General features: G+C 35.7%; 1 protein-coding gene across 1 annotated transcript in view; it reads left to right on the top strand.

Annotated features, from left to right (window-relative positions):
• Positions 1–422: 422 nt before the first annotated feature.
• Positions 423–14,321, top strand: part of LOC115441336 (fatty acid synthase) — a 49,188-nt gene continuing 35,289 nt past the window's right edge. Inside the window, exons 1-4 of the mRNA XM_030166092.2 lie at positions 423–517; positions 6,986–7,138; positions 7,603–7,795; positions 12,973–13,093. Of these exons, the coding sequence (XP_030021952.1) occupies positions 6,986–7,138; positions 7,603–7,795; positions 12,973–13,093 (467 nt within the window). The 5' untranslated portion in view covers positions 423–517. The remainder of the gene's footprint in view (positions 518–6,985; positions 7,139–7,602; positions 7,796–12,972; positions 13,094–14,321) is intronic.

Below are 14,321 nucleotides of genomic sequence, written 5' to 3'. Positions count from 1 at the left end.
CATCCACATTACATATTATACAACAGTCTTCCGCTGCGTCTGTATAATTGCAATAAACTTAAAAATTTGCCATCGGATCTTAATACAATTTTGTAAGAAGATAGTTTGAGACCCAGGGAATAAGATAGGCTACTTTGATTCTGGAAAAACTCTTTTATGCTAGCAGAAGCTAGAAAATAACAATATTGCATCATTACTTATTGAATACTCTCTTTTACAGTACTAATTGTTCGTTTCGCTACGTTCTGTTACTTTGATTGAGATGGTTCAAAAATCCATGCATATAATGCATCCCAGGTAGGGTTTTATAGAAATATGGCAAAATTCACTCACGCTATAATAACTAAATTGAAACACCCTATATTTCCAACATTTTTAAATTACTTGTTTTATAAACATGCATCGTAAGGTCATCGCGTCAAACACGTAGTGGTAGCCCGCCGGTGTCCACGTCCTGAATTCGACTCCCGGATCGAGAATATTCTTTTGAAATTTTGGAAATTCAAAGCGGATAAAGGTAAGTTTTGGTCAATGATTTTTTTTTCTCTGGCAATTTTTATTAATTATCTAAGATCTGAATTAGAAAAAAAATTACATTAGAAAGTTTTAATGTTAGAATTCGTTATTCCTTTCTGCTTTTTCTTATTGAGTGTGTATTTTAAAATTGACTGTGAGTTATTTTTTTAATTCAAATAAAAGTATTCATACCTTTTATATTTTACAATTTTACAAGTATATTGGGATACTTTTTAATTTTAAATACCGCAATGGCAACGTTGAGGAATTTGAATACAAAGAAAATTAAATCATAAAGGTTCCATATCAAGATTATCGCCATAGCTTCGATTTAAACTACTACCAAAGAATGAAACACTAAAAGTAAATTAAAGGGACGTACAGCATGTAATTTTAACAGCAGATACTTAATTCATAAATTACCAGGGACCGTATCCATGCTTTTTTACAATCGTTTACGCTAAGCTTACCTATGAGAATGATATATCATAACGATATACTTATCGAGAGCATTCCCACACAATTATTTCTATTAGCTTTAACGATTGTAAAAAGGCACCATGATTCCGGGCCCAGTTTATTAATAAAATTGTTACCAACCCTCCCAATTCAGATTATCTTATATTTGACAATAAATCTCATATAATCTGTTTCATATATCAAAAATCTAATATTTCTATCAGAAAAATTGCTTACAACGGAACAGAATATGAAATGAAAATCTATAAATCAATCATGGCGGGTCATGCCTTCCTCCTCTTTGTGTCATCCATATCTCTTATGTCCGGTTATTTATTCATGAAGATAGTATACACTTTATTGAAACACTGGACTTCCTTGCTTCTTCCGTATTATACAATCGGGCTATACTTGTACCTTTACTTGTGTGATTTTCTTTAACAGTAAGAAACACGCTGTTAGTTTGTTGAGAAACAAGCGCTTTTTAGTTAACGATCGCTTTTTTCATTCTATCGCAAATTAACCAATCAGAACATAGTTTTTTTGGCATTCTTAGAAATGAGTTATTTTGATTGGTTCAATGGTGATTGGTTCATTCTAGAAATCGGATTGAAGTTTGAGATTGGGATCCTTTGAAAACGATTCTATATCAAGAACACATTTCTGTAGTATTCTTTGACAAATATTTTTATAGTATCTGGGCGGTGCCTCAATGTGACCTATCTCCTAGGTTATGCACATGGTACCCACTTTACTGCACGGATCATTCTAATGCGCTATATAATAATAAGGGGCGGCTTTGTGGCGAGCCGACGGTGAGTGGCGACACCGCGTTCCCTGATTCCGTGGGGGCTAAATGAGACCCCCTGACCCTTGGCTTGCCTTAACTGGCCGGCTAGGGGTGGAAGTCGCAAGAGCTAAGAACCTCAGCTCCAGGGTGGAAGTGCTCAATCTGCGTAATAGCGAGGAAACCCGCTCCGGGACGCGATAGCGACCCGCGATGGTGAAACCGGTGCACACCTCTCGACACCCTTAAGCCACCCACACCGGTGTTGCGTCCTTGGCTTACGCCACTTATGGGATGCCCATCTAGTGGGGGCAAGTCACCGTCTGCCTTGAATACATAAGATTGAGACATTTTACTTGGCAGGCGTCCCGTTGTCTCAATCAATAGCCCCGCAACCAGTCCAGCTAGATCCCATCCATAGACCCAATATAATTCCCATCTTTTCTGCAATAGTCCCTGCACCTTGCAAGCGCTGTCTTTGGCTGTATTTCCTCCATAAGTACAGACAGAGAGAGTACTCGCAAGGTGTATAAACCCCAACTAGAGTAATGTATCTTAAAGGGGCCTCTACGTGTTGGATCCGTGTCCCCACGCAAGCCTTCCAAAAGGACAGGCCTTTATGCCGTGATTTCCCGCAGGAAAGATACAACATAATAATAATATCAGCCCTGTATTATATACTTGCCCACTGCTGAGCACGGGCCTCCTCTACTACTGAGAGGGATTAGGCCTTAGTCCACCACGCTGGCCTAGTGCGGATTGGTAGACTTCACACACCTTCGAAATTCCTATAGAGAAACTTCTCAGATGTGCAGGTTTCCTCACGATGTTTTCCTTCACCGTTAAAGCGAACGATAAATTCACAAAGAATACACACATGATTTTTTAGAAAAGTCAGAGGTGTGTGCCTTTGGGATTTGAACCAGCGGACATTCGTCTCAGCAGACCGTTCCATACCCAACTGGGCTATCGTCGCTTTTAATGCGCTATAATACATATGTAAATATGGATAATACGTACATTTATTTAGAACACTAGTTTTTAATATAGTATGTGAAAGTATTTATATTCGTATTATAGATCTTAACGTCCTAGTGTTACGTATTATAGAATTTCTACCTGTATTTTTAGATATATTGCATTAATATACAAACTAAGAGCCAATTTTTCAATCATCATGTAAAAGCTATTAATCAAATAAGCAATATATATATAACCCGTCTGAATTTAAACGTTTTACCATTCTTCCAATTTATTCATACAGATGCGATTTTTTATTCGTTAATGTTATAGATATTTTATTAACCGTTATTGAAAAATCAACCATAAATCGCATTTTCCAATACATTTTTCTCATGTATGACTAATGTTAGAAATTCTGCTTAATAACGCAATGATCATAAATAAACCTAGTTATCTGTGATTATCTCTCAAAGATACGAGGAGAAAAATAAAAGGAATTATGATTTATTCCCGTATACGAGATAATAGCGCGTTTTCTCATGATTGGTTTGTCTGTATGATTGATTATATTATTATGTAGACGTAGATTATTTAGAAAGGACAGGGCATGTGATATTGCCGGGGACGTAAAAATTTTCCATTTTCAACGTAATTGGTATATGGAAAGCAAAGGCGAGTTTTAATATGGAGGAGGGGGGGGGGGGATATCACAACAAAAATGAGCGTGGAATGATATTCGTATCTATTTGTAAAAATAACAAGATTTTCTGTCTTAAAAAGTCTAAAACCAATTAATTGTTAGTTGGTAATACTTTATTTGGGGGGAGGATTGCTACCTTTACCGACCCCTCTTTACGCTCTATACTAAAAATCATAGCGACATTTTTTTGCGACTTTAAGTTTCATAGATGTTAAAAATCAGCACTTTTTTCTATGTCTTTTTGAAACAGTTAAAAATTTTCAAAAAAATGTCTCTTAAATCAATTGGCCTTTTAACCGTGGACTTAAACCGCGTCTTTTATGTATTATCTAAGTACCACGAAGGCTGCAAAGTCTTCCAAACGTAAGAAGAAAACTAAAACAGTAAAGCCGCGATTGCCGATATCAATGAACATTTTTGCAAGAGTTCAGTTAGTTCAAGCTTGAATTTTGAACACGATAGGTGGCGCTGTTGTCGAGACCTAAAATATTAAAGGTAGTTTACATAAATTGCGGTCCGTGGTAGGAAACTGTCTACCAAGTCCGCTGGTATAATATAATGTTATTCTTTATTCTATGTGCCCAGTGCCAAGGTTCGTTTTGATTGTATGTTAAAATATTTCCCGAAGTCAATATATGTAAATAAAAATATTCAAATGGTCGTAATTTACTTCCTTCGACGACGTGTAGGTAGTTAAGGAAAATACCATTAGATAGTAATTATTTTAAATGTTGCAGTGTAGTTGCTGGACATTTTGAAATTTAAAATGTCTTAGGTTAACGGTGTGAGGGTCATAAGAAAACTATCTGCTACGTAATTTTGGATTATGACGTATATTTTAATAGGTAGGTGTTGTATTTATAGCACTTTTACTTATTCGGTGAGCAACCAGATCGATTCTTCTTCTTTTTTCAGCCTTCAGAAGTCCACTGCTGAATATAGGCTACCTCTAAAGATTTTTATGATCGTCTCGCTTGTTTTTAATATATGAGTAAATAGTAAGTAGTAAGACGAATAGTGTAAATAGGAAGAGGTTGCAAGGCTTACCTACTGATTACAATAATGCAGGAAACTCAAAGGAAAGTTACTAAATAAATGGTGCTGGCGTCTGACAGTGTTTTAGCGACTTTTGTATTGAGAAAGACTTTGCACGCGGGCGAAGTTGCGTGGCGTTGGTCGTACAGTTTTAAGTTATTTAAATATACTTATAAGAAAAATATTTTTGTTAGTCAGGTATGATTTACCAATGATAGGTAATTCTATATCAAAACTACGTTATCTTTAAACATGGTTTTGTTGTTTCATCGGTAATTTTTTCAATAATGATGTTTAAATCCACGATATTTGACGTAAATCTTCTTTGTAAATATCATTTATTCGTTGTTATATAATATCTATCCCCCTAGAGGCCGGGGGTCGTCGAGTTCTCATTATTTACCTACGTAAATGTGATTCAAATCCATTTGCATAAGCTTTGAATACAAATTAGAAATAATTTAAAAGTGCAAATGGAACGTTTTAGGGTATTAAAGTAAATAGAATTTAATATACCTGCGATTAGGTATATGGCGTACTACTTGAAACTAAATTACTGGTGGTAGGTGTCTCACATGTGAGAGGTCGCCTGGATAGGTACCACCGCAATGTCTATTTCTGCCGCCAAGCTGCAGTGTGTAGTCACTATTGCGTTCCGGTTTGAAGGACATTGTAGCGTGTTTAACCATTGGAAATAATGAGACTTAACATCTCATGTCTGAGGATGGCGAGCGCAGTGGAATACCAAACAATACTCTGTAATTCAAGGTGTTGGGTGATGTTTCTACTGTTTATCAGGCGAACGGCAAACTCGTCTCGTCATTCAAAGTAAAAAAAAAAAATCGTTTGGAATGCTTCCAGATCAGAATCATATTGAAGATAAGCGATTCATAAAAATACGTTTTCACGAATGTTTCCATTTTTACTTCATACTTATATATAATTTTAAAAAGTTAGGGTGCTATATTCCATCTACGCGGGTACCTATATCGATCTGCAATTAGCGGTGGTGGTTGCAATTAGTTCGTAATTCAAAGTTCTGAATGGTATTTGCTCCTGTTCGTGGGCGGTCGTATCGCTTACCATGGTGTAACCTCTCGTCATGCCGTTGCAATAAAAATAAAATGTTTACGGAAATGACATACAGTCGACAGTACATTGTGTCAAACACTACCGTAATTTTCTTATTGTGTTATTTCCAATAATTGCAATGTGGCCTTAACATGTAACTTCACGAAGTTATTGTAGTCGATTTTATGAAAATGAATACAACAGAACCACAATTAAACATTGTAATAACATTTATTGCGTAAAACAAAATTGTTTAGCATACGAAATAATGAAATACGGTCAAACTTTGTGATAGGAAGTAAAAGGTGGCTGTACAAAGTTCTGAATCAAGTTTAAGCAACGAAACACAGAATTTACTGCAAATTAGAATTTGAACAATTCTAATGTTCAACGCTATTTGATTTGTAAATATAATTGTGTAATAGAGATACAAAAATTGACTTTGCTTTATATTTATATTATTCGCGGCTTCGCACAATTTTCCCGTAGAAGTTAGACGTCATATTGTGTACACGTGGTAGTCCAAGATTTGAGGCCGTATACAAGTTTCATACATCTCTATTCTCTTTCAATAGCTTTTTCTTGTGACTTCTCGGAAGGATTGTCTCTTCCTTCCATTTTTATGGTTCCGTACCTCAAAAAGAGCCCTTTATGTCCATTCGTCTATCAATACCCTTTTCCTCAGGAACGCGTAAAGGTAACAAGTTGGTATTTATATTAAATACTCGGGTCTACGCTCTCTTTCAGCTGAAATAAAAAATATATTGTAAGTTAACGCCATTAAAATATAATACGACCGGCAGTGACGAAGCGTCCACACAACTTAATTCCTATTGGCTTCCCTTTTAGGTTTATTTCGTTTGTGCTAGTTTTTGTTTCCTGTTGAATTGGCCGAGATAATATGTCAACTTAGGCAAATGCCTAAAATTGCCCGAGGCAAAATAAATATTCTGCCTCGGGCTACCTTTTGAAAAATTTCTCCTTACGCCACAGATAATCGGTTATCTATGTCGGATACTTTCGCATACTTTGCGATTTTACAAAGGTATCAAAACCTATTTGGTACTTCCCGTTGACATTATTTTATAATTTGCGTTTGGTAATACTCGTGTTTAGGAATCGAACTGCATAGTTAATTATCTCAAGTTTGAACGTATATACTTCGATACCTTACCTACAAATTTGTATGAAAGCCTCGTCATGCGAGTCCAATTCACGCATGGCTGATTTATGTTTTTTATAAGCTTTATCGATTATACAAAGGAATCTTGTCTAAGGCTCCTGGTCCGTTTGCGGGAAATTTATTATCTTGATGCCTTCAAAAGTTTGCATTTACTTCTGACAAACATCCAAACCCTAGAAACCTTCATAAACTTTGCATCTATAATCTACTACCTTGTTACTTCACCCGCGTAAGAGTCATCCAAATTAAAAGAATTATTTATTTATTCCAGATGGCACCACCATTAGTAGTGGAAGATAGGCTGACGTCAGGACACCGGCTGTCTCACCCCCCGCCCGGCGATGAGGTCTACATAACGGGGGTGTCGGGGTACTTCCCTGACTCTGACTCCGTTATGCACCTTCAGGAAAACCTTTTTAATAAGGTGAGATGACGGATAATAGAAGAAAAAAAAGAAGAAAAAGAGTTTTATTATTGGCACAAAATGTAGTTATAAAAAATAAAGTATTTTTTTTTACAAATAATTAAATTAATGTGACAACAATGGGCTACTAATTCAGCCTAATGCTGCTGCAATACAGCTGCAGCGCTGGTTTTCAATTTCTATAATCCGACCATGTTGACTAAGAGTTTAAATATAGCCATGGAGATTTTACCAGACTAAAATCTTGTTAATGAATTCGTAAATATTTGGTCACTTAATGCTAAAATACACGCAGAGTTTCAATTTATGAAATAGGTGGATATGGAATAAAGGTTACTCAAAAGAATAAAGAACATGATAATTGAAAATATTGATTATTTCGTCCAAAAATATTATAACTATTACTGAAGCCAGAACAAGTGATATTATGTACCAAATTGCAACATTACTCAATTCTTGTATAGGTGGATTTAATTTCCGGAGATGCGCGTCGATGGAAGCTGGCCCACCCCGAGATCCCTCAGCGAACCGGCAAAATCAACCACGTGAATAAATTCGACGCTTCATTCTTTGGGGTCCACTACAAACAGGCACACACCATGGATCCCATGTGCAGGATCCTGCTAGAGAAGGCTTACGAGGCTGTTATTGATGCAGGTTAGATCCCTTTTTATTCGCGTCGAAAAACGCGTCTCTGAGTTCACTAGTGTTAATTTTAAAGATCATAATAATATCATACTATATTTACGTTAAAGAGTTACCCCCTTATTTATAGACGTTTTTTATCTAAGGACGAAGCATTGCTGTGATAACAAGTCTGTTTTTCAGTGCTGACGGCATGGCAGCCTTCGCAGTGCGTAGCCATAGGGTCGTTGTGATTGGCTTATATTTTGATACAACTTGAATTTAATTGGCTGTCAGATAAACAAAGCTGAGAAAAAGACTTTTTATCACAGCAATGCTTCGTCCTTAGATAAATAACGTCTATGAATAAGGGAGATAGACGTTTTTATAAGCATCCATTTATAAGTATCTAATACTTCAATTTTCTTCTTTATTCTTAAAGTGGTTAAATTCATAGAAACTAGGGGATTAAACACATTGAGTCAATCTGATTTCAGATTTGCACTGTGTTAAAGTTGTGTGGGTATTTTACTTCTTCAGATAGCTAGTTCTCTCTAGAGTTAGGCATTATCTGACAAATTATTTTTGGAAGCAACAATGCAAATCTCCATTCATTTCAAGTTTGAAGAAAATTGTTATACAATAAAATTTAAATACATGGCGTTTAAATTGTATCAGATGCATTTTATAATATGTAATTCTGGTGTTGCTACTATTTACAAACAGTCGTGGCGTCTTTATGTAGGCGCGTGACATGCCTATCTCTTAATACAATTGCATAAACACCATTTTCTCATTAACTAGAATCCCAGCAATCAAGCACAATTTGAATATCTGAATACATTTTGAACAAGAGCAATGGAGAAAGAAATTACCCCATTTTCTAACGTCCCAATGATACTTTGCACATAATTGTACCAATTCGTCTGTCGAAGAATTGAAGAGCACTCCGTCGGATTACATCCGTCTTGGCGCCAATTATGTGTGATACTTCGTTTTCCATTGAAGGCGCTATTCCTTTCAGCATTTGTAATTAAAGCCGGGTATGCAGAAAATTTAAAGGATTATTTTCTTTTAACTTCGCTCTTCATTTTTGAAAATGGTTTGACTTGACGGTTACATTTATTCGGCAATCAGTTAAGTTGTTAAATTTACTTAGTCCTCTAAACATAAATTTATTTATTTTTATCGGAATAGTTACTGAACTAGGTCTTTTAAGATAAAAAAAAATATGTTATATTATAGTCGACAGTTTTTTTTAATTGAAGCTGTAAATTTCCTACACCTGATCTGATATTATAGTCAAGATCGTGGCCATCTTGTTAACGAAATATCATTGAACGCGATTCCCAGACGGATTATGGCGGGCTTTCCACTTACTATGTACGGCAGTTATTCCTTCCTAAACTCTTCCATCGGCATTTTGAATAAATAGTATCAATTAAAACTATTTAGGTTTCACTTTGCAAGCGGTAGATTCAATAATGAAAGCCACTAAAATGCATTGTGGTCACTTTGAAACTTGAATGATTAAATTGTATTTGACTGGCTGAATTTAACCGGAGAGCTTAAAATTAATTAGGTTTCTAACTATTACCCGACCACAATGCATCGTTCCAATTTATAATGTGCATTAGAGGGATCAAAGTGTCAGTTATTTACTGACGCGGTTAGTTCATGAAGCCGTTTATTTTAGATTTTATAAAGTCCTAGCTTTTGCTCGCAGCTTCGCCCGCGTGAAGGAGTTTTCCGGGATAATTTATTTTTACTTGCTTGATATGTATCGTTATATTTTAATCAAATTACACAAAATAATAATAAATTGTAGTCTATTTGTTATTCTGATGTATAAGCAATATTACTGCAAAGTTTCATCCAAATCCGTCCATTAGCTTTTTCGTGATAAAGGAACAAACATACATATATCCATCCTCACAAACTTTCGCATATAATATTAGTAGGATATTCAAGAGGCCCTATTCCGTCTACGGGGGCATTACCGTCTTTTTACAATTACGAGCGTTCTACTCAAAGGACAGCTTTTGTAGTCATATAGGTATAGAATTCAGAAATTTTCTATGTATCTAAATGGCTATAAAGGTTGTCCTTCGGTTAGAACAGCAGTAATTGCAAAAATATAGATTCCCCCCGTCAACAGAATAGGGTCCCCTGACCGTATATAAATAGTCGATATTTTTTTTATAGCGACCATGGATTTTTAATCAATTGTAAATACGTAAACTTACGCCTGTTTGCTGAATGGAGTAGGCTTATGAGGTATTTAACGTTACGCATTAATTTTTCGTCCCAAATTATGACGTGAATTAACTATATGGCAAGGTCATAATTCAAACACGTATTATCAAAATACACACATTTATTGTGTTTATACTATTCGGAATCAAATTCATTCACGGTCTGAGTATTATAACGTTAGTCTAAAATTTTCCGCGCTAAACGGTCTGGTGCAAGATATTAAATCACTTTTGAGTTGCAATACAACATTGCAATGTTGCTATTGTGGTCTCTTCCGTTTGTTATTGGTTACTAGTTCAGATATAAAATTACGATACACCAACTATGTAATAATTTATTAAATATATTTAAGAGAGGAAACACAGATATAAAATCACCGTAGTGCGATAAGCATCTAAATCGCATAATAAAATAATGTTCTAAACTAAGTGATCGAACAAGAAGAATCGTCTTGTTATCTCAAAATCCATTAAAACTTTTACACAGAGTAATTATAACTCAATATTGGCTTTACGATCATTCTGTAGGCCTGTGGAATTTAAATTTGTTCATTTAACGTCCAAAGTTGGCGATCCGGCTTCTGGGCGAACTGTGTGGACCATGGCTTAAAGTTTAAAGTTACAAATAACAGGTGTTACTGTTAAGTCCATTGTTTTAGTAGTAAAAAGTTTTGTTACATTGAGGACTGGAAGATACGAAGTATTTCTCGCGGCTTCGTGCATGTGGAAGAGGACATAGTAAAATTATATTGGATAGAAGCAATGACGTTTTACAAAAAGACGCGTCATACACTAACAAAATTGCACTTAAAAACAGCGCAGTACATATTTTAGTCACAGCCCTAGCGGCTCGCATTGATACGGCCCGAGTGGGCCCGAGTATACCCGAGCGTCGACCGCCCCGTCGCCATAACAGTCGAATAAAATGCATTTATTAGTTAAAAAATAATTTATATAGTGTATACTTATTACTAACGTACGAAATGAAACGTTTTTTTCATTAACAGTTGGAGTATAATTTGTACATCGTCTAAAAACACAGGAAGGCATATTATTTATAAAAATACAAAAAGTTAGTAAGCCGACTAGCCGCGACAGTAGTTGGAGGTTGACTAAGGGACTAAGTGAATGTTGGGCAATTACCTTGCTTTCGTCTTGCCAGTATTGAGCTCAGACAACGTATCTATGTAATAAAAACATCTTAGGATAGAAGTATTCATGTGATTAAATTAGAACATTCTATAATTGTGTGCCAAACTAAGTATATCCAAAATTTTCTACCGGTTTCTGGAATTCCTGTCCTTGATAAAGTATGATAAAAACGCGGGTAGCATTGCCCCAGCTACGAATCGAAGTTAGAATCTTTCACCACCTCCTTTTGCTTGTTTTACCCCACTTGCACCAACTCAAAGAGTCAACAAAACCCGTCCATAGAATTAAAATTCTTTTAACTCAATACGGGTGATTTGCTAAAAAATTTGTAATTTCACGTTAATTGGGTACCGGAGAATGTCTGAGGATAGCAGCTATACTAATTTGAAGTAGACGAAGACATGAGCAAAATGTAGCTTAATTAATTTGTTATTTAGTATTTCGTCTTTATCTCGTATTTTCACAACACAATACTATTAAATTTTGTTGACTCTCGAGACAAGTTTGGCTAAAGTTTGTTTGATATTAAGCAACAAATGTCCAAATCTCTGGATTCAATTTTGTATTAATTTTGATGTTATTGCTTTTATAAAAACTAATCACCCATAAAATGCCGCTATAGAAAAGAACATCAGTTTTAATTGCAGACTGATAAAAAATTAAAAGGACAGGAGAAAAGAATATGATATTTTACATTTGCGGTATTTTGACAATTCAATAAGCATCGTGTAAATATATCTTCGTGCATAATAATAATTATAATGGATTTAAACGACCTACCACTTATACTCTGAAGTGAAATTAGATCTAAATGATTACACGTATCCTCCGCATAACTCAAGCAATCTTAATGAACTTTCTTTAGATAGTTTAAAAGGTGAAAACCGTCTGTAATTAGAACAAACATTTTACCGTTCTTCTTCTTCAAATCCAAATCACTGAGTATGGACTCAAAGAAGCCAATGAAAAAATATTTACCAAAAATAAAAATATGAAGACCGAGGCAAAGCTTCATTATACGAATATCAAAGAGATCTGAAGACATTTTGAGGTTCCCGACGAAACCATACGCCATCCGTTAATAGATTTATCATAACATACATACGTTGAATTATTCAACGTGGGAAATATGCCCTAATCCGTGTACTTATGTTTTAATGGAATACTGAAAGGATGCCTTGTGTAGAGGAAGGCGAAATCATTTGTTCATAAACTCAACCATATTGGAATAATATAGGGTTCTATATCCAATGGAAACTGGGTATGGGGCTCTTTGGGACCCGTTGTTTCGTGTGGGTGGATTGTATGTATTTTCGGTTTTATTGTGAAATATTTTTACTTATGGATCGTGAGTGATTTGTATTCATTGTGGGTTTATGAAAAATGTGTACGGGAATCGAAATTGGCTGTAGACGAAAAACGAAATGTATTATTTGAAATGGAAATAAAAAGCTCGATTTCTCAAACCTTTTTAGTTTAGTGGTTTAATATAAATTCGTTTTGTGTCGATTGAAATTTGTTTTTGTACGTCTTGACAAAAAAGGATAAATTGTCTTTCAAAATTATAAAACAACAGGCTTAAGATCACAATCTATTTTATACATTTAAATGAAGAGACGAACAAGTAGCTAGCCTGATAGTCAGCGCTAGACCTGTAAACGATAATAATAGTACACATAATTTCTAATTACAAAGTATGATATTAAACTTCGCTTGTTCTGGTACACCAAATGTTAAGTTTCATAAAAATAATCTCATCATCTCTATGCTATTGTAATTTGAGTACTTATTCCTGTCGTTTAGGTATGAACCCAAAAGAACTGCGAGACACAAAAACTGGAGTATTCATCGGGGCGTGTTTCTCGGAATCTGAAAAGACATGGTTCTATGAGAAAATGCAGGTTAACGGCTTCGGTATTACCGGGTGAGTAAATGTAGTAACACAATATACGTAGACTTTTCTAGCTAAAGGAGACAAAGGTTAAACTACTTTTCCAATAATTTACATTTAAAGTCTAGCTTAATGTATAAAAGTTGCATGGACTGCATCAGTGGCGAAGGGTGACATTGTTCAAAAGGTGACCCGAGGCAAAAAAATGCCCCAGTTTACATACCGCGACCAATTTTACCGGAAAACAGAAACAAACGTAAAAGGGAAGTCCTTAAGAATTGGTTTGTATGGAAGCTTCGACACTGGACTGCATCTCAGTACAACAAGATACTCTGGGGCCATCCCGTATGCGTCGGTGAAGGCCATCTGGGTTTTGGTTGATATGCCGGTATAGGGCATATATAGGGATAAGAACTCGGTCCAAAGCTCGCTCGAATGATGCTATACTCCCAAGGGTTGACACTGGGCCGTAAGACCAGTGCAACCAACATAACCGTTCCACTCATCCTCAAGTGGTGGTAGCGACAACGCATTTTTTCCCTTCGAAAAAAAAGGGGATAAGAGTTGGCAGGGTTGTTTATTGTTTGCAATTCTTGGACCGCAGTAAGTGCGATGGTATATATGCAATGCGTCGCTCAAATTGTGCAAGCGTGATTCAGGATCGACGTCGCCATCTATCGTGATTGCTGTGTGATATCACTGTAGTTGCGTCACTGCATCGATCCTCTTGCAGTTCCGGCGATGTTGACAAGATGGCGGTGTATGCATCGATTGTATCGCCACAGTACCGTCTTAGAATATATACATCAATATATATTTATCGTGTAAATACCTAATATTATGCTTCGAGTGAGTTCAAACTATTTAATTTTCGACTAGGTATTTACGGCGCGACGTTTCTTAAAACTGCTTCGATATAACAATAGATTGTTCAATTTTACAAGATTAACATCGAACAGTAATTGTAATACTTAACATCTTGTTAATTAAGTCGAAGCTGTTCCGAAGTTAAAATTCACTAGACCGAACCATACACAATTAAAAGACAGCTTATAAACCGCTACAATAGAGATTAACTTGGCTAGACGAAGCGAATTCCCTGTAATACAATGGCAATAATAATTGCAGTGCCGTAAAACAATTAAAACTCAACTTTCCAACGCCGACTCGATCCACCGCTCATTATTTCAATTGTCAGTCCTCATCGAGTTACGAAACGATTAAACTTTAGAGTAGTCACTACTTAGCTTAAGTTATTGCG

The sequence above is a fragment of the Manduca sexta genome, chromosome 9 (genome assembly GCF_014839805.1).
Source record: "Manduca sexta isolate Smith_Timp_Sample1 chromosome 9, JHU_Msex_v1.0, whole genome shotgun sequence".
Lineage (NCBI taxonomy): Eukaryota > Metazoa > Arthropoda > Insecta > Lepidoptera > Sphingidae > Manduca > Manduca sexta.
The sequence above is the reverse complement of the archived record's forward strand: the minus strand, read 5'-3'. Positions and strand labels throughout refer to the sequence as shown.